Below are 24,462 nucleotides of genomic sequence, written 5' to 3'. Positions count from 1 at the left end.
TTTTATGACTGTTGTATAAATATACCTGCAGATATTAAGTACGCATATTCTGGTTTGATCATAAAGATATTTCTAAACATACTATACACATCAGAACTTACTATGCTTACGTAATCTAAGTAAACGGTAAAAGTGATCATGGTTGTTTGTTTGTTCACGTTTTTTAATGATATTAGTAATTTCTCGAGATTTTTGTGACAAGGGATGAGGGTGAAAACGCATCACACGGTAGCACATGCTCCAATAAAGCTGAATACCAAATTTCAGGAAGATTCGCGGTTCCTTTGAAAAATGAGACGTAACTTTCATAGGATGGACAGACGAAAAGACGAAATCCAGTATACCTTCCTCCTACTAAGCGGGGGTATATTTAGCAATTGTAAATTATACAAGATATATGAATACTTGTATCTGAGTTCACTCTCGGTTTTCGGTGGGGTTCGTGTTACACGATCTTTAATTTTCTGTTTGTCTTTTTTACTGCTGTATGTCTGTTGGTATGTTGGTCTTTTCTATTAGAAATTATGTTTTTTTATTGCACCTTTGGTATTGTATCCTTCCTTCTTAACATCGTGTAAAATTTCACGTGATTAGGTAAAACATACTTGACTTATCGCGAGAAGTGCAAAAAATACAGGAATGCAACAAGGCTTACCAAAATTGAAATGTAGCTGGCCTTCATAAAAGCTAGAATGTTGTTGAAAAAACAAATTGATCAGAATTCGTTATAGCATATAACACGGTGGTGTCACTGGTGAACCTTGAACTGTTGGTCCCTTCCGGAGCAATCAAGTTCACCCAAGAGTTTTAGTGTGGTTCATGCTGTTCAATCTTTTAGTTTTCTGTGTAGCGTTTTGTGGACTGTTGCTCTTCTTTTCGTCGTTCATCTTGTGTTTTCCAAGGTTTTGTCTCTTTTATGGAATTCTATGCGACTGTCATACAAGCGAGAGGTTTAGCTAGCTATAAAACCAGATTTAATCCACCATTTTCTACATAAGGGAATGACTGTACCAAGACAGGAATATAATAGTTATTTTCCATTCGTTTGATGTGTTTGAGCTTTTGATTTTGCCATTTGATAAAAGACTTTCCGTTTTGAATTTTCCTTGGAGTTTGGTATTTTTGTTATTTTACTTTTTACTGGACCTCTGGTTTTGTCTCTTTTACTGGACTTCTGGTTTTGTGTTGCCTTTTTGGAATCTTCGCCCTGTTTTTTGAGTAATTGCGATGTGTGCGGGTTACACTTAAATGTAATTTCCTGACCGACAGAAAATGAAAATTATTGTTTTCTTCTTGATGTATATAGACCACTATCCCAGGTTTGGGGAGGGTTGGCACCAACAAACTAGTTTAACCCCGCCATATTCTGCATGTGCCTGTCCCAAGTCAGGAGACTGTAATTCAGTGGTTGTCGTTTGTTGCTGTATATCATTTTTTTTTCAATATTTTGTACGTAAATCGGGTCGTTAGTTTTCTCGTTTGAATTGTTTTACATTTGTCATTTCGGGGCATTTTATAGCTGATTATGCGGTATGGGTATTGCTCATTGTTGAAGGCCGTACGGTGACCTATAGTTGATGATGTTCATGTCATTTGGTCTCATGTGGAGAGTTTTCTCATTGACAATCATATCACATCTTCTTATTTTCATAGTTAGAAATTTAAATAATTATAAAAAAAATACTTATTCATTTAGACCAAATAACAGCCAACGAAAATATTTTAAAGGGTAAAAACACTACCTGACCACCGTCAACTTTGCCGTTACCAATGACCTGATCGTTAGAAATTATATTTGGAAAAATTATTTTCAGAACGGATCAACTATTATAAATTCGGAACATACCAAATTTCAATCGTTAACTTTGTTTAAAAGATTTCAGAAAAATTAAGGTAAAAAAAAATGGACCAGAAAAGTGTCAACTTAACAAACCTTAATACGCATAAAAATATATTAATACTTACCTTTTTATTATTATTGACAATAAAGATATCCGAACACAACATTAAAAGCAGACAGTATATGTAAATAGCTGAAAGGATTGAGAAATTTGAATGCAATATACTGAATGTGAGTATTATTTATTCCTTCTTTCATTCATAGTTATGTGTGTTAATTTGATTAGGGACTAAGTGAGATTACTTAATTACGGTCTTGTTAATCCAATTAAACAATCATGGACGTGAACTGTGATCAGTTACTGTCAGGAATGGGTATTTCAAATAAAACATAAAGCATAAAAAAGTTTTCTTGAATATATGAGAGAAAAATTTGAAATCAAAATAATATTGCAATTTTTAAGCAAAAAAGTTGACCGGTGTCAACTTTTTCATATCAAATTTGTGTTCTATATTTGTCTGCAATTGCAATGGGTCAGGAAATCAGGGGGTTAAGTCGGTGAAGACTTTTGGGTCTTAAAAAGTAAGATTTTGCTTTGTTTTAAATCCGCTGAAAAAAAGTTTGAATTTTGATATGTCCCAATCTGATTTAAAACTTTCTCTGTGCTCCGTTATATTTGTTTGTTGCTCGTGTCATGTCAGATCTACATTTTATTAGATCATGATAAGAATATATTTTTTTTTGTTTCGTTTAGTGGCTGTCTCATCTTCATTTACCAAACTTTTAATATCGAAAAAAAAACTTCAAATATTTACTAATAAATACTTTTTTTAAAGGATTTTTCATTTTGCAGTTGTCCAGTTTTTGACAACATTTAATCCCAGGCATTTATCTATACAAGACAATGATAAAAGTGTAGCAGAGCTAAGTATATATCTTTATTTATCCCATTTCAATAGAAATGATCCTCCCAACATGGACACTGCTTATAACAGGAAACAAGTACACCTCTGAAAAATTACAGTAAATAAATGATAAATGCATACAAATCAAGTTACTAGTATATCTTTTTATCATTAATCTAATTAGAATATAATAAAATAAAGATCCTAATGTATCATTATTTCAAGTGGCAGTCTAAATTTCCCACCCTTAATTCCAAAAGACCCCCGTTACAAGACCTACGTATTGTATTTTTTATTAATCTGGTCTCGTCTTGGACATTTATATATGATACTTAAATTGAGAATGGAAATGGGGAATGTGTCAAATAGACAACAACCCGACCAAAGAGCATAAAACGTTTGCCACTGGACGTTACAATCTATCAATCAATCAAATGTTAAAGGCGAATATATATCTTATTATTGATTGTAATAGATGGTTTTTAAATCGGCAGAAAATATATTTGGAAAATGAAATATAAAAAAGTAATTGCTCCCGCCCCCTCCTTTTCCACCTTTTTACCTCACTGCCTTATAGGTTAAATACAACAAAGCTTAGGTACAAACCTCACGATATCAAAAAAAAAAATGGTTAAAATATAAATATTGCGATGTACCAAATTACTATGAATGTAATGTTTTTATTTAAACATTATGTGAAAAATATTCTATTACATGAATTAATCCTATAATCATGATAATCATAACATGTTTATAAAAAACCCTAGCTTATATCGTAATATATACTGAGTGCCAATGAAAACGCAACACTTGTAAATTTCAAATATTTTAAAATATATAAATATTTTTTTTAAAATGATTACCTATATCGGTTTGAAAATGAATCGTCAGACTTCTTTCGACAACTTTACGCTTGAATGATTTTAGAAAAAAAAGTTACGTGCTTGGTTACAGAAAAAGGGGGTGAGTCGAGTGCACCGCTATTTTTCGCACGAGTGATTTTTTAATTGTGTGTTTTGGAAAGCCTCGCTTAAGAATTTAACTTTCCCATCCTTTTTTGTAAGCCACTGCAATAAACTAAGGCGTAGATGCCAAGACTTTCAGACAACCAGAGACATGAAGTTTGGAGCATGGTGCAAGGAGGCATTTCAAGTCGTGAAATTGCACGCAGAATGCAGTGTTCAGCCTCAACAATTACCAGACTTATCCAAAGATTCAACCAAACTGGGTCTTTGAATGATAACCACGTCCCGGAAGACAGAGAGCAACTACTGCCCAACAGGACCGATACATTCGTCTTCAGCATCTGCGAGATCAGTTCCGTACGGCTGTCCAAACAGCACGGGAGACTGTCGGCGTCCATAAGAGACAAATTGGAGCAAACACGGTAAGACGCCGTTTGCGCAGCAGTGGATTAAGGGCACGGAGGCCTTTCCGTGGTAACATGCTGACAGCAGTACGACGCCAAAATCGCTTTAGATGGACACAACAGCGTCAGAGATGGTCACACGGGCAATGGACAACTGTCTTATGGACGGACGAATCAAGATTCCATCTTCGCCGTAGTGATGGACGAACTCGTGTGTGGAGACGAAGAGGAGAACGCTATGCAGATTCGTGTATCCAAGAGACAGATCGTTGGGGTGGTGGTAGTGTCATGGTATGGGGAGGAATATCATTCAACCATAAAACTCCGCTCATCACTATCAATGGCAATTTAAACGCTCAAAAACATTGATGAAGTTTTACGGCCGACCGTTATACCGTTTATGGCTAGGCATCAAGATGTTAATCTTTTTCAGCAAGATAACACTCGTGCACACTCCGCCCGACTCATAACTGCGTTTATCAACAACAACCATCCATGTTCAGACATTACCATGGCCAGCCTTTTCGCCGGATTGAGTCCAATTGAACACTTATGGGATCAAATTGGACAAGCCGTAAGACGACGACAGCCACCACCAGTTACGTTGCGCCAACTCGAAATTGCATTGCGGGAAGAATGGACAAACATTCCACAACACCGTATCCGACGTCTGGTCAGGTCAATGCCACGTCGTTGTAGAGCTTGCGTTGCAGCACGCGGTGGACACATTCGTTAATGAGACTGTGAGTTAGTGAACTGTAGCGTTGTGATGCATAACCGTATTGCATTCGAATCGTGGCAATTGAACATTTTTGTTTGACTTTTATCTTTAGATAAACCCTTTAACTGTCATTAACAATTACTATATAGAAAATATTATTTTGTATAAAAATGTTATTTCTAAAAAACTTAGTGTTGCGTTTTCATTGGCACTCAGTATAGTATACATCTTCTTTTATCGAGATTTGATATAGACCAAATTTGCCCAAAATTTTCACGTCAATTACTAGGTTTACCAGTAGAGACCACTAGTCCTCAAATTTTTACTTACGCGCATTTTGCCCAGCACGCATTATAATATGTTTTCCAATCATCACCACATACTGGGTTGTATATATACGGACATTCACAGTGCCTTTTACACGGACATCTGCCAGTACATTCTACTTTTATCGATCTATAAAAAACGAAAACAACACTATAAATTTGATGCGTCCGAAGCGCTTTTCATAATTTCCCTTGATCAAGAACGCTGAAAGCTGATTATTTGAAAGCCAATGTTGTATAAAAAACGAAAAAGTTAAAGAGCTTTATGACAAAAAATGACCTATTATAAATAATAGCCAAATCCATCTAAGGTGAACTTTGCCTGAGGGAGTTTAAACCTTAGTTTCATACTAAGTTCTAAATTTATAAACGGACAATTTAAGAATGGTTTGTATAAATATAGATATAATATATCCATATATTTATGCGTTTTGCTAGAAATTAAGAAAATCATTACTGGACCAGTACTAAGCAAAATCATAAGCTACATATTACCACAAATACACAATATGTAGGTCACCTTGGCTTACTTACTATATCAACATAGCATCCCTTATTCAAGAGATCTGGCATCAACAGCATAATCTTAGATTGCAAAACAGTAGAAAACAGCTCTCATAAAATAGACGTCCCTTCATAATGTAAGTTCCAAATGGAATAAATACTCTGGAATATTATTTCTATTGGAACAAATATAAACATATGGAATATTTGTTTCAACAGAAACTGATATTATGTCATTGTTAAGTAGTTTGTAAGTAGCCTGTTGCAAGGCAACATTTCAGCCCCTAACTAACGTACCCCAATTATCCAATTGCAGTCCAAAAATCTTGCCCTTCACTTTTTGCATAACCTACCTATTATATTAATTGTAAATTTCTTCTCTCATGAAAATGCATGACATATTTGCCACTGGACGTTAAGAGTATACGATGAGACGTCGCAAGATACTGGCGTCCAGATGCGGATCCAGAAATTTTCATAAGTTGGGGCCCACTGGCTACCTATTAAAGAGGGGCCCGCTCCCATCATGCCTCAGTGATTCCCTATATAATCAACTAAATTTTTCCCACAAATGGGGGGCCGGGCCCCCTGCCCCCCCCTAAATCCGCCTCTGGCGTTACCTAACGTAACACGCTTACGACGTTTTTAATGTAACACGATACCAAATGACGTTACGTTATGAGTAGTTGTTCCTGGTGTTATTGAACAAAGTCAATGGAGCAGTAGGTTCCGTCGTGTTTCTGGCGTTTGACGACACAATACATGTAGGCTGTACTTTTATCTCGAAATGAAAAAGTAATGAATTACACTTTTATTTTTAATTAACATCTTGATAGTAACTTTGCATGAGGGATTTAATGCATAATTACACCTTATGTAAGAATCCTGGGTTTTGATTGGTTGATAGCCAGTGTATTTTTCACCAATTTACTTTTATCAAATGAATATCGTTCATTTTTAACAGCGCCGGGGTATATGCAAAAAGGATATGCCTTTCTTACCCTCTCTGCCGTGGTATTTGCCAAAAAATACTCTATCCGACTGGACGCTTGTAATGTCACGATCATCAATGCGTTTTGTACGTTAACATTCGGTGTGATTAAACAGATATAGCATGTTCTTGAGGGGTATTTGCGAAAAATACCAGTCTTGAGAATGAATTTCCCTCGCCTTACGGCTCGCGAAATTTAACATTCTCTCGACTGGTATTTTCGCAAATATCCCTCCTTAACATGATATATCTGTTCAATACGTTAGTTGACATTGATTGCTTCGTTGTCTTCCTCCCATTCTTCTCACTCTTTACATTTAAGGTCAAGGAACAGTAAATAGCCTATGTCACAGATTTCGCTAAAATTTTGCATACAACTTTGGCTCGTTGAACTATAACAGAAATCGAAAAAAATATGCATTTATCTCTTTTATCATCTGAAATATTACTAATTGAATTCTTTCAAAATAGGTGAACATTTACTGTAACTTGACCTTAAATATATTGTCGATGATTGCAAGTTCGTTATGATAGCAAGTTCGTGACATTTGGGGATTTCCACTTAATCGTGACGTCATGCATAAGTATTTATCATCGGCAACGTGTTACTTCAAAAAAAACTTGACCGGACATTTTTCATTACTTTATCACTAATATCGGCATGAAAAAGAGAAGTTGTGTATGTTCCTCAAGGTATGTTCTTGCATTTTTTTTTAATAACATAAACGGTACCAATTTTTCTGCATTAGATGCGCATTTCGACAATCAATGTCTTTCCAGTGATACTCGAGGCCAAAATATTTGAAAATCCAAAGCTTATTAAAAAGATGAAGAGCGATAAACCAAAAAGGACAAACAAATATAGTCGGGCAAGGAATCAGAGCTTTACATAAGGGAGATATATTCCTTAATTTAAAAATAAATTTCCAAAATTTTGTAACAGCAAATTTTAATAACACAAAATCCGTATAATCATGCCAGTACCGATTTAAGTACTGGCTACTAGGCTGGTGATACATTGCACCCTCGGTGGCCTATCAGTCCACCAGCAGAGGCATCGACCTAGTGGTAGTAATATCATAAACGTTACCAATTTTTCTGCACCGGATGCGCATTTCGACAATCAATGTCTCTTCAGTGAATATGCTCGATCGAGGCCAAAATATTTGAAAATCCAAAACTTATTAAAAAGATGAAGAAAAACGTCTGTTTCCACTATTACTGTTTTATTTCTCTCCTAGAATTTCGTTGAATTCTTGGAAAAATCCTTTCAGCAATGTTATTGACATCTCAATAATAAGTCATCATCTATTTTTAGGTCATGTGGCGCTTTTTTTTTATGGCCAAGAGTATTATTTTTTCTTAAAGTCTGTAAGTGAGCGGATTTTTTAAGATCAGAAAATGATTTGATGATAAAACAAAACCTGCCGAATATTGGCTCGTAAAGAGTAAAGAGTAAATTAATCCTATGCCATTGAATGCAAATTGAAAGAAAAAATACTTTAATGCATCAATGTCATTGTGACCATCGTTATAGTTACCTTAACGTGTTTAAAGTGTTTAATTCTGGACTTTCCAATTAACCATTGGAAGTCACGAGTAAAAATTAGAATGATTGTTGTAGGGAGAATAAAAAAGTTAGTAAGTCCTAATTTATCTTTTTTTTTTTTGCGAGATATTCATTTGTTATTTGATCTCAAATTTATTTCCAATACACATAATACAATAGGCCTGACCTATATATTGTTACACACGCGCAAAAGCCACCGTCTAAGACAAAGGTCACGAACTTAAAAGCATGGCTACTTATTTTACGGAATCGGGTTGCAATATGAAACATAGAAAGATTGACCATGTGTCGAAGCTATTCATCAATTAAGTGTATATCGGACTGATAAGTAAGCATTTGTACGATAAATTTATAGCATAACAGACTGAGCTTTTTATTCTGGGTTGATTTTTAATGATTTATTAATGATGCACACCGTTTCCCGATAAAATTTTGTTTTGAAAGTAGAAATCCAAATTTTAGAAACGTATGATAAACGGATGATAATGTGTGAAAATACGGGGAATTGTACCAAAATTAGTGCAATTCCGCTAAGAAACCCATTCGTTTTAAAATGGTCACCGAAAAACGCCACTAGCAAAATAGAAAAAGAAAAATTTATTTGGAAAAGAATACGGATAGAATTTAGCGAAAAAAAAGGACCGTACAAGCAGACGATGAAACTCAGACAGAAAATGGTTTGTTGGGATGAAATGAAAAAAGAAGAGTAGTTGACAACTTTCCCTATGTTTCAAGTGTAAACAAGTCTTTGAATTTATAGGACTGTACAGAAGAAATCCGATATTGTTTCGATAACTTGTTTAAAATAAACTACTATGGCCATGTTATTACGGGGACCTCAGTATCGTTCAAGATCAAGAGGTTAAAAACTTTCTGAAAAAAGGACCAACATATCGTCCTCCATCAAAAATATATCGGAAACAGTGTCGTCAGGTCACAAAAGACGCTCTTTCATTATATTGTAAAAAATGGTGTAAACGGGAAAAATCTGATAAAAAATCTCATGCTTCTTATTTGAATAAATGTATGAATGTTGTGGATATTCGAATATCACATTTTGAAAATAATTCAGAAATAAATAAAAGAGTACATAATACGCCTATTTCTAGAATAAGAAACAAACTTCAAGTACTTTCAAAGCGGTTCGTGTTTGTACCGGCCGACAAAGCAGCCAACAATGTGGTGGTGGTATGCCGTAAATACTACACGGACGTTCTTAAGAATGAAATTTTAAATTCTTCTACATTCAAGTCCGTGCGCTCCACAGAGAGTCATATAGTAAACAATCATATCATAACCACATCACATCTCTTCTGATCACGTGAAGGTCCCTACTATGCATTAGTTACCTAAACTACACAAAAAACCAGTAAAATATCGCTTCATCTTGGCCTCTAGTAAGTGTTCTACAACTAATCTTTCAGTGCTTTTAACTAGTTCCTTAACTACTAACAAAAACTTATCATTAACTTTTGTAATAAAATATATGAAAATAGTGGAATTAACTTTTTTTGGAGTTTAAAAAATTCTTTGGATAATTTAAACAATTTACGTCCTTTTGATGGTCTTTTTGGTTCTGTTGACAATTTTGACTTTTCAACGCTTTACCCAACACTACCATACAATCTTATCAAACAATAGTTTTCCTATTTAATCAAATGGTCGTTTTGTAAATCTGAATGCAAATATATTTGCTGCAACTCATTTAAAGCCTTCTTCTCTAATGAGAAAGGTTAATATGCTAGATATAGGAAGATGTGGTATGAGTGCCAATGAGACAACTCTCCATCCAAGTTACAATTTATAAAATATAAAAGTAAACCATTATAGGTCAAGGCGTATACGATACACTTACTGGAGGTGTGATGAGATGATAGAAGCTGTTAATTTTCTCCTTAATAATATTTATGTACAGTTTATCGACAGGTTGTATGCATTCCTATGGGCATCAATTGCGCCCCTTTAATAGCAGACTTGTTCTTGTATTGTTATGACCAAACTCAGTAAAGACCCGTCTGAGTTGCATTTAATTGATAAATTCAACAACACTTACCGTTATCTTGATGATATTTTTTCGTTAAATAATCCAGAATTTTCTAAATATACTGCCGAAATTTACCCAAATGAACTTACTTTAATTAAATCAAATATAGAGGTAATAACTGTCATTTCCTAGATTTAGATACTTCAGTTTTACACGGGAAACTCTACACTAAAATTTACGACAAAAGGGACGATTTTTCGTTTCCCATTGTTAATTTTGCTTTTTTGGACGGTGATGTCCCTTTGGCACGATCTAACGGTGTTTATATATCACAAACCATTTGCTATATATGTCCGTGTCTATTGTGACGTTTTGGATTTCAAGGAAAGTAATCTATATATTACTGGTAAATTATTAAGACAGTGATTATGTTACCACAAATTACTTAAAATCTTTACTAAATTCTTCCATAAATATAAAGATTTGGTTTTGAAGTTTGGTTATACCCGTATAAAACTTATTTCAGATGGGATAGCGCATCCTAATTTTTACGGAGATATTGTTTACCGAGCCCGGAAATTTAGATACGATCCGGGTAAACTTATCGATCCTTTAAATAAACTTATTTTAAACGGTTACCAATTCAACACTGTAATTAGATCTTTGAACATTGTTTTATTGGTATTAATATACATTTTGTTATCAGTAAAATTAAGATCAAACTTAATATTATTTTGATATACATATGCACATTGGCTCTACAATCTGTCGATACATGTATCTTGGCATTGCACAAGGTCATATTTTTCCCTGACTGTTAATGACGTCTTTACACTAAATCCATTGGATGTTGGATGTGTACTGATTAATATTTCAGTCTTAAATGCATGATTTTTTTATTAGTTGTTATTGGCTCTGAACTAGCTGCCAGTAACTGCGAGTACTCTCAGATCTGTACTTAGTGTTTTTTTGTTGTATAAGTATACATTGCAACGTCCACTCTGTGTTTTTTGTTATATGTATTTCTGTTTGTATCCATCTGATGAGCTGACAGATGATTAGCAAATGTGCCTTTTTGGGGTATGGGCATACAGCTCACACAGGCGTCGGGAAAAGCCCGAGTTATAAGGAGTTTTAACAACAAGTATACAAGTGTGTATGTAAATTAAAAGGGTTGTTATTTCTTTGTGTGCATAAATAGAGATGTGGGATATATATTAAAACAGCAACTGACCAATTAACGACTCACAAATACAAAGACATCCAGATAACACGTGACTAATGCAGAATGGAAGAGTATTTTTTTTTTACTGCTAATTTGTAGTTTTAGTAAAGATTCGTTGGTCCCTTGAATAGGAAAGTTAATAAGTACATTTGGTATATCAAGTTTAATAACATCTCATGTTCACAACATAAGTCAGATTTTAATTATAACAGCAACATATTTCAGGCTTCTAGTACGTATTTTTCATTCTTTAAACTAATTGTATTCAGGAGAAAACTCAGACCATTATGAAATAAGGAGATGTGGTATGATTGCCAATTAGACAATTTTTCATCAAAGACCAAACGACGTAGATGTTAGCTTGCTTGCATTGCTACATTTTAGATCTCCCAATTACCATTCCACTATGAACAGCTGATTCAAAAAGATAGTTTACCACCAAATGCCTTACAAAATAGAACATCATCATCAGTATATATGCTAATATATATTTTGCTCCCTTCGACAAAATGCTGGGAGCATATTGTTTTATCCGTGTTCGTTCGACAGTCCGTCCCGCACTTTGCACATAGGGTTTATACGGCCTATTTCTTAGGACTACAGTTTTTAAGCTTAAAATTCTAAATTATGTACCTTGTGTTAGTATATATACTAAAGATGCGCATCTTGTCAGAGTCCCTTTACCTATGTTGAGGGTGCATATATATTCTCAGGATTTAAAAAAAATAATTTTCCACGATCGAATGACAGAATGTTGTACTTTGTCCTCTTAAGTGTAATTTTGTATACAGTTTGCAAGGGTTGTCCGACTAACTACAAACACAACTCACACGTTTACACCATACAGAGTATACTATATTTATAATGTATATTTTATCAGGATGTTGACTTTCTTTATGATTTTCACAACTAACAGAATGTTTAACCTTTTCTGACGGATGCATCAAATGTGTCTTTTAGACACAACTATATCAAATTGCATTGTATCGTCCTGAAAATGTATGAAGTATTTGTCACTGGACGTTAAGCAACCATCAATCCATTAATTCAAATTGTACTTCATCATCACTGTCTACCAAATCAAATTTTTGAAGAACTTTATCTTATTCATGCATGGATACAGCGGTGACACCACCTTTTCCTAGTTTGGTAGGGTTAAGTTGAAGATTCAGTTTTGAAAAGTTAAAAGTGCACCCAGTTAGGACGAACTAAAGTTAACTCAGTAGAATGTTATTTTAAATAATGGGAAATTTACGACAGGGGGAATGAAAATAAAATAACAAACACCATTCAGATCCCGTTAAATATTTTTTTTCAATACCTCTGAGTAAAAATAACACTATTCTGTATTCAGTAACGTCACACGTTTTTTGTCAAGTTCTAAGCGTATTGGTCAACTTTGAAGCAATGTATCTAAAAATCAAGGATCGTTTCTATACATGCATAGATTCAGTATACAATCCTGGATATTATGTTAGTTTTTAGTGTTTCTCCATATATAAGAACATATAGCCACCCATTGAAAAATCTTAAAAAATATGTTAAAAAAAGGTATTTTCCATATATTTGTCGCCAAAATTGACGTTTCTTATAAAAATTACAAAAAAACAAAAATGGTGACCCCTATTTTTTATTTCATATTCGATGTAGTATTTCATATTCGATGTAACTCAAATCAAAGAACAATTGTGCCAAAATTTTAGAAATCAGGAGATATGCCATTTGGTATTGTGTTACCTTAAGTAACGCCAAGAACAGATTTTCTACAGACCATTTATTTAAGGATTCTTTCTCTAAATAAAATAATTGTATAACAATTGAAGTATGATGTTTTATTCACATATTGTTGTAATGACCTATATGTAATTATTGGACTTTCTGAAAATGTCTTGATGTCATGATTCTAGTCACAAAATATCATTTGCATAAATTTCGGACACAGATAAAAGCAACCGATACAGCAGTTACAATGGCAATTGTATTTGTTATATAAGTTCGTATTTAGGTGGATTTGTCGGATCACGGTCATAGTAAGGACCTTTCGGTTTCGTTAATTTTGATGTTGGCCTGCTTCAGACCGCTTATTTCTCTCGATACTTTCTCTTTTTTGTTTGCTTTTCGTGTGTCTTTTACATGTTCTTCTTTTATTTTAACATCACAGTTTTTGTAGTATGATTTGATTTTTCGTTTTCTTCTTTTCTAAATCTGTTCCTCTTTATAACGTTTAAGGCTTTCTGTGCAGTCATTTTTTTAATTTTCCTGAAATTAGGAAGTTTTTGTAAGTCATTTATTTGTACCAGTGTGTTATGTATACTGCGGCTTTCTTGCGTCTCGACGTTCAAAACGTTAAATATTAGCTCGGGGGACATTGAGTTGGACATAGCTAAAATTGAGAATGGAAATGGGGAATGTGTCAAAGAGACAACAACCCGACCATAGAACAGACAACAGCAGATGGTCACCAACAGGTCTTCAATGCAGCGAGAAATTCCCGCACCCGGAGGCGTCCCTCAGCTGGCCCCTAAACTAATATATATACTAGTTCAGTGATAATGAACGCCATAACTGTTTATTGATATCGGTTTTATTCTGTATCGCACTATCAACATACATGAATGGTTTTACACTAGTGGGGTCCTTTATAGCTTGCTGTTCGGTGTGAGCCAAGGCTTCGTGTTGAAGGCCGTACTTTGACCTATAATGGTTTACTTTCACAGATTGTGACTTGGATGGAGAGTTGCCTCATTGGCACTCATACCGCATCTTCTTATATCTATTGAGTATTTGTACTTTTCAAGACTTGAAAAATTTGAATCATAAATCTTGTTGAATGTGAGTTTTCTAGCACTTAGAATATACATGTAACACAGAAACGTACATTTTGTGTTAAAGGGACAATTTTTCGGACATTTATATTTATTTCATAAAAATTCGGAACACGAATTTAGTTGGACTTTTCATAGTGAGAAAAAGTACAGTTATAATACTTTTTTTTGTATAAAAACATATTACTTTTGATAAGTTTCTATTTATCATTTTTATCTTTAAATCTGATATAATGTTAAATTTCGCAACATTGAGTGATACGGGACATACCCCATACATCATCTGATTCCCATTTTTTTCGACTCCAACCGCTTTTGAAGGGAACATAGATATTGCAACATGAAGGTGTTATGACGTTCATGAACGGAAAACGAAATGAAGCAATTTCGAGGGAAGCAAGAATCCAATACATTCGTTTTATGTTGAATAACATCATGCAAAATGTAACGCGGGACAGGACACAATTTACAATTTTACGAGCTTTGGACTATTATTTCTCATAACCTTATCATCACACTGCATAATGCTTGCAAAATCAAAAACAAAAGAAGAAATAAGCTTTATTTTGGTATAACGCATGACATCAATACTTATTATATAACTACTGAAACATGTTTTAGAATAGGTAGAGCACGTTTATTCGAAGCAATACCAGTATCTTGCGACGTCTCGATACAGTTACAGGGGAGATAACGACGTCGCTTACGTAAAATGCGTCAATCTGTGACATTTTAGGAAAAGATATAATTTTTCACTCAATTTAATTATACATGTACATGTAAGCCTGAAAACGAGTGCATTGACCTATACTTTTTTAAAATGATATGTGGCTTGATTATGTATGAAGATTATTTGTCCAAATTTTTATGAACAAATCACGATGGAAAGTTTTAAAATCAGATAAATATACCACAAAAAAATGCCGTTTTTTTTTAACTAAAATTACGAAAAGTTGATAAAAATGAATTATTACCGAAGAATTGTTGCACAAATTTAGAGCAAGTGTATGTAAATAATAATCCTTTTGTAACATAAAAGTTAGGTATGTCTATCCAACGGATAGAAATATCCACGAAACCGAAATTACGAGTAAATGTCTAAAATTGCGACCCCATTTATCTCTAGAAGTATCATATGAAAGGTATATTTGTTATTACATATTTGAATTAATTATGTGAAAAATAGCTTGCATGCAAATTTTCGTTAAGAAACATCACCGTGGTATCAAAACAGTATCGTATGCCCTTAAGCAGACGTCAATCAATCAATGAAACATGTCAATGTTATCATGGTAGCTTCTTTTTGTTTATTGTTGAATGAAACTACTTGACTTTTTGAAAGTTTATGAATGTGACCACGATGTTGATGATGATGGATGGCTGCTTAACGTCCAGCTGCAAATGTCTTTAACTGGCTAGTTTACAAGGTAACAGTCCGCAGAAAGACATGTCACCTTACCCGGACACATTATTCAGACTCCGAGCCGACCAGTCTTTGCTCTTACTCTTTAATGCCGCATACTTAGCGGAGAAGCAGAAAATACCAATTTTGAAGTCTTTGGTTTGACCCGAGCGGATGGATGCTTAACGTCCAGCAGCAAATTAAATGCATATTCAGGAAGAGATAATGTTGTTGTTTATAACCCTGCTTTGTACTATATCGAAATGCTGAGGTCGGATTTTTAACGTGCTAGTTCACAAAGAAATAGTTCGCAAAGAGACATATCACCCTACCCGAACACATTATTCTGCCTCAGAGTCGACCAGTCTTAGCTCTCACTCCTTGATACCGTGTGCTAAGCGGAGAAGCAGCAAATCACAATTTTAAAGTCTTCGGTTAAGTCTTTGGTTCGACCCGGCTGGGTTGGAACCCTATATCTCCCGCACTCGAGGCGAACACGCTACCACGAGACCCCCGAAAGGGTTGCATTTGGTTTAGACATGTTTATGTCTAGTATTTATCAAAATCAGATGTTGCCGTTTTATTTCTATTTAAATTATAATTATTTTTACCACCATTTTATGATCAATTTGCTGGGTATTCATACATTAAAATTAAATATAATTCTACCTGCATTTCGGAAAGCATTCATTCGTGTAGGATCTCCCATCAGCGGCACATACAGGTTTATATAATGTAGAGCAATTGCATGGTTCTCTACATGGACATTTTCCTTGGCACTGGACGCTCACTTTTCTGAAAGGGCACATTTAAAGGTAAAAGAAGAGTAATGAAATTTTATACATTTTACAAAATTTTCAATACAAACAACAATTAAATTTTACACACTGTCGTGATAAGCATTCCACAACTCGTAATTCAAAGTACTAGTAAGCAGAAAGAAGGTGTCCGAAAAACGTTTCAACTTATTGATGTCAAGCTGTTGACAAAATGTGAAATCAATCTGTCCGGTGTGTTCCATTTTTTCCCATCAAGATGAATGGGCATTAAAATTGTCGTCAAACAGTCAATGACAGATCCGAAAGGTACTTACCTAATACGTTACAACTTATCATTATCAGGTTGATGATCTGTTTCCTACTTATGTTTGACGGAAACATTTTTGGACGGACGGACGGACAGAAAAGCTGAAGGTGATTGAAATATAACCCCCTTCCTTGGGGAGATTTATTCATGCAAATGTTTGTAGGTTAAAGGCAACGATTGCAGACTTTCGAGTTATGTCATAGCAAAATTGATTTATTAAGATCATGCTTTAAAAAACTCAAACCCCCGGTTTACAATTTATAAACTGATAAGAAATTCAGACTGATTTGATGTGTATAACACGTAACTCATACATACACACATATGTACCGATACAGACAAAAAATCCTTACGAGATATGCTATAGTTAATACTGCATATTTTATATTTATTTGAATTTTCATGCAAAATATCTTTTGCTTGCAAAAATATTTTATGGAAGTTATTACTTATATATCATGTTGTTACTTATTACACTAAAGTGTGTCTAAAATTGCATATTTTAACAGATAATAACGCTTAATCATTTCACAAATTCAATGAAATTCACAAGAAAACTAGGAACACCAAGTGTTGTGCTGTTTAAAGACTAGTGCAGCGTGAACCACGTTTTGATATTGCATTTTTTTTCTAAAAAAAATATTTTCAGGATTTTTCACATGAAATACCAAATTTCACCAAAAACCGAATTTTTTATTTCAAATTTTATTTTTATAAATTGCAGTCTCTCAACATGTATTTCACTCAGGACAAGACAAAATGTTTTTAAGAATGATACCTGTTAGAAAGTTCCATTTTGGGGTTACTCATTTTAATGTCAGTCACAAATTATGTCTGCCATATGTTCTGTTTTTCCCTTTTTGTCATACATACAGAAGTATTATAGCAGAAATTCAAAAGGAACAAAGAACAATCAAACTAAGTATATTTACCGACAATTTGCAGTACACTTGTTGGCATATGTTTGATCATTGGTTCCACATACTGGTTTGTATTCTGTAGAACACCCACAGTTACACGGACACCGACCTGAACATTTTATCCCAACTTTGCTGTTGATTTGAAAAAAAATTGATACAGATTTTCACGTGCACGATACGTGTTTCGAGATTACAATACGTCAAATATGCTTAAGACTAAAAGTTTGGAAAGCCAAACATATGAACCTGTCACCTTTAATAGTATAAAAACCAAACGTGCCTATAAAGTTGTCTTTTAGCAATGGAGGAAGTTATGTAATAAATCATTCGGACAGACTTGAGGGTCTGTAGGAGGAGGAGGTCTTCATTTATTTTTTCATCATTTTTTTTCTATTCATTAACACATATGCCAATTGTTCTTTTTTTTTCTTCTCTATATTGTAGCACCAATTTATTCTTTATATTTTAGACCCACTTTTCTCTATTCTGTAAACCCCTTCTAGACCCTCATAAATTGGAGTGAAAACAGAGGGGATCGCATAAACACTAAGGGTTTTACAGCAGGTGCACCGACAAAGTTATCTCCCCTTTGTAACGCATCTACTTCTATATAAAATAATATGGATGAAACATGACTAGACAAAAGCATTACTGATTCAACGAGTTATCTGCTTTTATCAAGGTCCACCAACCCTTTATATGAAGGTCTGTATGGGGTCCTTTTTCTTTGTTCTTTATATTTTTAGACCATTTTCCTCCATTCTTTATTTATTTTGCCTAGTTTTTCTTTTAACAATAGATTAGAGCTTACCGATTTTTCTCTATTCTTTATTGATTGCTCATTTGTCTCTAATTCTTATTTTCGGGGCCCTTTATTCTGTGCGTTTTGCTCAACCTTCATCCAGACCCTCTTATATAAGTTTTGTTTTAACTTACCTGCATTTTGCATGACATTCGCTATCATAAGTTATATCATCAGTGCCACAAACAGGATTGTAAGTTTTACGACAGTCACATGGTTCTGGGCATGGACATACGGACTTACATTTGACAGCAGTATTACTGTAAAAACAATATCAACTATACTAGTATTCCTTAATCATCAATGAAGATCTTAGACATTCAACGTATTATGAATGGACCAATTCTTATGTGGCTGGTATTTTTCAAACTTGATTTTTCTTTCGTTTTGTTATTCCGTTTTTGAGTCTGTATTATTGGGTTTTTTTTTCGGCCCGTTTGTACAGCGTAGCTACCTATAAAACCAGATTTAATCCACCATTTTCTACAGAAAGAAATGCTGGTACCAAGTCAGGAATATGACAGTTGTTTTCCATTCGTTAGATGTGTTTGAGCTTTTGATTTTGCCATTTTATAAAGGACTTTCCGTTTTGAATTTCCCTTGGAGTTCGGTATTTTTGTTAATTTGCTTCTTTCCTTTCACTCTGCAATGACTGATAGTTGCATAAATATGCTTGAGAACATTGTTTTGTTTAACAATAAAACAATTATCCAAACCTACATTTTTTTGGCACGCAGCAATTTACATAATTTACTTCCTTTGAATGTTCTCCGAATTCTGTGTATACTCTTATTTATTTATCAGTCTATCAAGTTTATGTTGTTTACATTTTAAAATTTTCTAAGCGAGGTAGAAGGCGGACAAAAAGTTTAGCCCCTGCTTCGAAGAGCCGCATCGGCCTATGAAATTTTTGTAGCGAGGTAGAAGGCGGACAAAAAGTTTAGCCCCTTTTTAATTATACACTACTGTAATGAATTTTCCCTATAAACAAAACTTGTACACAGGGAAAATTTAACTTGCCCATTTTGTTATAAAATCTTGAAAAAAAAGCCGACGCGATACACGCTATTTGGACGTGAGTTTAGCTCTTTTACGTTAATATGAATTGTATGGAGATACTGACACACATAAACTATTTACCTCAGTTTGGCATAGCATTCATTGTTATACATCCTGCCATTTACCCCACAGACTGGTTCATATACATCAGAACATGGTTTTACCTCCTCACATGGACACTTCGTATAACATTTTATTGGAACTTTGCTGAAATTGCAAAATAAATGAAAACACATAAATGATATCAGTCTAATTATAACATTGATGTTTAATACCAATGTTACTGCATTGCGGCAATTATTGCCTTTTAAATAAGGCTCGAGGACAAAATATTTGAAAATCAAAAACCTTATACAAATGTTGACGGACTGACAAAACCAAAAGAGGATTAATAAAAGCTTACAAGACAGGCAGTAATTCCAAATATATTTATGGCCCCAGTTCGCATGTTATAACAGGAGACCTTAATATCGTCCATGACCGAGAGTTGGAATCATTCCTCAGTAAAATATCGTCCCCCGTCAATTATTAATTGGAATGAATGTCGTAACATCATCCACGACTCACTCCGTACTTACTGCACGAAATGGATAAAACGAGAAAAAGCTGAAAAAATCCTTAGATTCTTTTTTTAATTCAGTAATAAACATAGTTGATATTCGTATTAAACATTTTAAATAAATTTCCCTCCTAACAACAACCATAATAGCTCTAGCTATTCTTCGTATCAAACATAGGCTAAAAGAACTCGCCAAGTAATTTGTTTTTGTCCCGGCTGATAAGGCTGCCAATAATATCATTATTGTTTGACGTAAATTTAATATTGAGGTTCTGCAAACGGAAATCACGAATTCACAAACATTCCAACTGACTCCATTTTCGGAAAATAACATCTGTAACACACATAAACTTTTAGCTGTACCTCTTTACAAGCAGCACCGAATAACATGAAAGTTCCAGCTATGTACTGGCTTCCAAAGCTGCACAAAACACCTTACAAATGTATATTTATTTCGTCTTCAAGACATTGTTCCACTACTAAACTGTCTATTCTACTTACTAGTACACTTGGTGCAATCAAAAACCTGATAATTAATTGTTCAAATAAAGCCTTTGAAAATATTGGAAATAAACTCATCATATATAACAGGATTGAAAATTTGTACGCAAGACGCGCGTTTAGTCTAAAAAAGACTCATCAGTGACGCTCGAATCAAAAAAGTTAAAAAGGCCAAACAAAGTAAGAAGATGAAGAGCATTGAGGACCAAACATTCCTAAAAGTTTTGCCAAACACAGCTAAGGTAATCTTTTCCTGGGGTAGAAAGTCCTTAGTATTTCGAAAAATTCAAAGTTTTGTAAACAGTTAATCTATAATTATGACCATATCGATGATAATTCATGTCAACTCAGAAGTGCTGACTACTGCGCTGGTGATACCCTCGGGGAGAAAAACTCCACCAGCAGTGGCATCGACCCAGTGGTTGCAAATAAACTCATCATAGATAACAGGATTGAAATTTTGTACGCCAGACGGAATTAATTACTTCTAAAGTGTCAAAAATTCGTTGGAAGTACTTTGTAAATTGCATGCTCATATTGGTGATTTTGAATGTGTTCAAATTTTTGCTTTTTCTACGCTGTATACCACTTTGCCTCATAATCTCATTAAGAAAAACTTCATACACCTAATCAAATGGGCATTTAAAAAGTCAGAATGCGAATATATATGTTCAAACTCTTTCAGGTTATGTTTTGGTAACAACAAACAAAAGAACTATCATAATGTCAATTGGACCTGCTTTGATACGATCACTGCAATTGAATTTTTACTAGATACAAATGTAACATTTCTATTCGCTATGGAGATTCCGTATATCGTCAAGTTATCGGAATTCCAATGGGGACTAACTGTGCACCAGTTATTGCGGACCTGTTTTTGTATTGTTACGAGTTACAATTTGTGACTAAAATCAACAAAGACCCATCGAAACAACATCTGATACAAACATTTAATAACACTTATATTTAGATGATATATTGGCTCTCAATAATGCCGACTTCAGTATGTACACTAAAGAGATTTATCCTGCTGAACTGACTTCAAATAAAGCTAATACTAACATTGAACACTGCCCTTTCCTAGATCTTGATATCTATATCTTTAACGGGAAGCTTAATACCAAAATTCACGACAAAAGAGATGGTGACGTTCCCTCGTATATATCTCAACTTGTTCGATTCGCTCGTGTTTGTAACAACGTATTTGATTTTAACGAAAGAAATCGCTGTATTACTGAAAAATTATTACACCAGGGTTTTCGATATCACAAAACTTGTCAAAACATTTACTAAATTTTATCATAGGTACAACGACATCATTGAATTTCGTAAATATAAATCAACGTGCAGACATCTTATACGTTCAGGTATTTCACATTCAATCTTTTATGGTAATAGTCTATAAAAATTAATTGGAATTAATATTGATTCACTCATAGGGTATTTGCCACGGAAATAAACACATTTATTCTAAAACAAGTTGTTGGCATGATACGGATTATATTCTTCTCGTATAATTTATGATGGTGTGGTACTCTACCCCTAACAGGAGGGATTGTGCTTGATTTTCATATGATGAAGACATAATCTTTCAATCAGTTTAACTGAGGTCTGGTGCTGGCATGTCAGTAACTGCTAGTAGTCCTTTGTTAATTTATGTTGATCATTGTCATTTTGCTAAGTTTCTTCTGTTACCTATTCTAACATTGGACTCGGACTTCTTTTAAACTGAGTTTTACTATGCGTATTGCTGTATGTTTGTTTATTCTACATTGGCTAAAGGTATAGGGGGAGGGTTGAGATCTCACAAAACATGTTTTACCCCGCCGTATTTTTGCGCCTGTCCTAAGTCAGGAACCTCTGGCCTTTGTTAGTCTTGGATGTTTTTTTTTTTCATTTTGACTCAAACTATTCATTTTGCTTTGTTTTTTAAAGTGAAAAAGTGTTTGGTATTATGATAAGTAATAGACTATTTTCATATTACCGACTTTTGACTCCGGATTATATAATTTTTCGACAGGTTACCTTTTCTGTGGTTAGACATCCTGGTACTCGGTCAAGTAAGAGCAACCAAAAGAAGAAAAATCAAACACATAATCCGTGCAATTGGACGGGGAAAGCTTTCTGTTTTCTGATGATTTTATCGTGTTAAGAAAATATAAAGCAGTTAATTTCCTCCATAAATTGTATCGATTAAAAGCCTGATTTTACTTTTTTACGTTGCTCTTACTTGACCGAGTACCAGGATGTCTTACCACAGAGTAACCTGTCGAAAAAATATCAACTCCAGAATCAAAAGTCGGTAATAATTACAAATATCCCTTTTTATTTCCATTGAAAAGAACTGGGTTTACTGTAAGGCAGTGCGAGGCTTTTGATAAAACCTCGAAAGCTTTGAGTATAAAACTAATAACAATGTTAATATTACTTACGCACATTTAGCTTGACATTCATTTGAATATTGGCTACGATCGATACCACAAACAGGAGTGACGTCAGAAGGACAGGTACAACATGGACATTTGTGGTCACATGACACTTCAACATCCCTATAGAATCGTCAGCAATATTAAAGACATGTAAAAAAAAATATAGTTCTTACTACACGACGTTAATTATGTCAGTTACGTGTATATATTCGAGATAGTAAATAAATTTCAAAATTTGCAAATCTAAATATGGAAAGTGTAAGTATTACAATCAATTAAGTAATAGAAACTATTTCTCAAATGACTTAAGGAAAACTCCGAGTCAAGTGTTCCGAAGATGATAGAACTATTTCTCAAATGACTTTAGGAAAACTCTGAGTCAAATGTTCCGAAGATGATAGAACTATTTCTCAAATGACTTAAGGAAAACCCTGAGTCAAATGTTCCGAAGACGATAGAAATTATTTCTCAAATGACTTAAGGAAAACTCCGAGTCAAATGTTCCGAAGATATGATAATTTACTCCGCTGATATTTTATTTTAACGGGAATGTTGATGATCTATGGTTGCTTACATTTATGTCATTTGGTCTCTGGTGGATAATTGTCTCATTTGCAATCATACCTCATCTACTTTACCTATGCAATAGTTTCAGTATAAACTATAGTCCACCTCACACAAGTATTGTTGACCTTTTTAATTAAAAGTTTCTTGTTTTTTGTGTTTACGTTTGTATTATAGTTTTAATTCACAAAGGTTTTGCTTTTTTCGTTCAACAAATACAATTTCAGCGTATATGATGAAATGAATCTAAGAGAAACCAACATGATAAGCCCTAAAACTGATATATGGACAGTTTGTGATTTGCCAACTGCAAGATATGCAATATGCATTTTAAACTTTTGATAATTAATTCATAAATGTAGACCATACAACATCATAGTCAAGGTGTTCTGCAAGTTTAATTAATTTATTTATTTCTATTGATTACTATTTTCCGTATTTTGACAACTCTGAACCTACAGTTTATTTTTACTGGACTCACTTGCATGACGCTAAACAAGTATTAGCATATGTTTTACCATCTACACCACATACTGGATGATAATTTCTCGGACACATACACTTCTTACAAGGACATTTCCCTGTGCATAGTACAGTTGTTTTGCTGTAAAATAGTAAAGACATGGGTCCAGGGTATATTCATGAAAACTTATAAACACAAAGCAAAAACTTCATAAAAGGTCTTGTTATGTTAATATTCTGTTTTTGAATGACCAAAAACAAGTTCAAACATATGCTGATGTTCAACACTTTTCTATTTTTTTAGACCATATGTCTTTATCTTTGCTTTCTTGTTATCACTTTCTTCTAAGTTCATACAACATGTACCATGAATGCAATTTTAATGAAAATGAATGACAGGATATATTTTTTCCCTTTT

The 24,462-nt window shown here is 34.0% G+C and overlaps 1 protein-coding gene across 4 annotated transcripts in view; it reads right to left on the bottom strand.

Annotated features, from left to right (window-relative positions):
* Positions 1 to 2,736: 2,736 nt before the first annotated feature.
* LOC127726517 (balbiani ring protein 3-like) overlaps positions 2,737 to 24,462 on the bottom strand; it is a 47,615-nt gene continuing 25,889 nt past the window's right edge. For 3 of the 4 annotated variants that reach the window (XM_052233884.1, XM_052233886.1, XM_052233887.1), the window contains 8 exons: positions 24,064 to 24,186; positions 23,022 to 23,138; positions 19,611 to 19,736; positions 18,605 to 18,730; positions 17,681 to 17,800; positions 16,332 to 16,457; positions 5,166 to 5,291; positions 2,737 to 2,850 (listed from right to left, as the gene is read on the bottom strand). In XM_052233884.1, coding sequence (XP_052089844.1) covers positions 2,793 to 2,850; positions 5,166 to 5,291; positions 16,332 to 16,457; positions 17,681 to 17,800; positions 18,605 to 18,730; positions 19,611 to 19,736; positions 23,022 to 23,138; positions 24,064 to 24,186 — 922 coding nt within the window. In that variant the 3' untranslated portion in view covers positions 2,737 to 2,792. Of the gene's footprint in view, positions 2,851 to 5,165; positions 5,292 to 13,300; positions 13,695 to 16,331; positions 16,458 to 17,680; positions 17,801 to 18,604; positions 18,731 to 19,610; positions 19,737 to 23,021; positions 23,139 to 24,063; positions 24,187 to 24,462 lie in introns of those variants that run through there. The other variant, XM_052233885.1, reaches the window with a different exon arrangement.

Source organism: Mytilus californianus, unplaced genomic scaffold (genome assembly GCF_021869535.1).
Source record: "Mytilus californianus isolate M0D057914Y unplaced genomic scaffold, xbMytCali1.0.p SCAF_18, whole genome shotgun sequence".
NCBI lineage: Eukaryota > Metazoa > Mollusca > Bivalvia > Mytilida > Mytilidae > Mytilus > Mytilus californianus.
The sequence above is the reverse complement of the archived record's forward strand: the minus strand, read 5'-3'. Positions and strand labels throughout refer to the sequence as shown.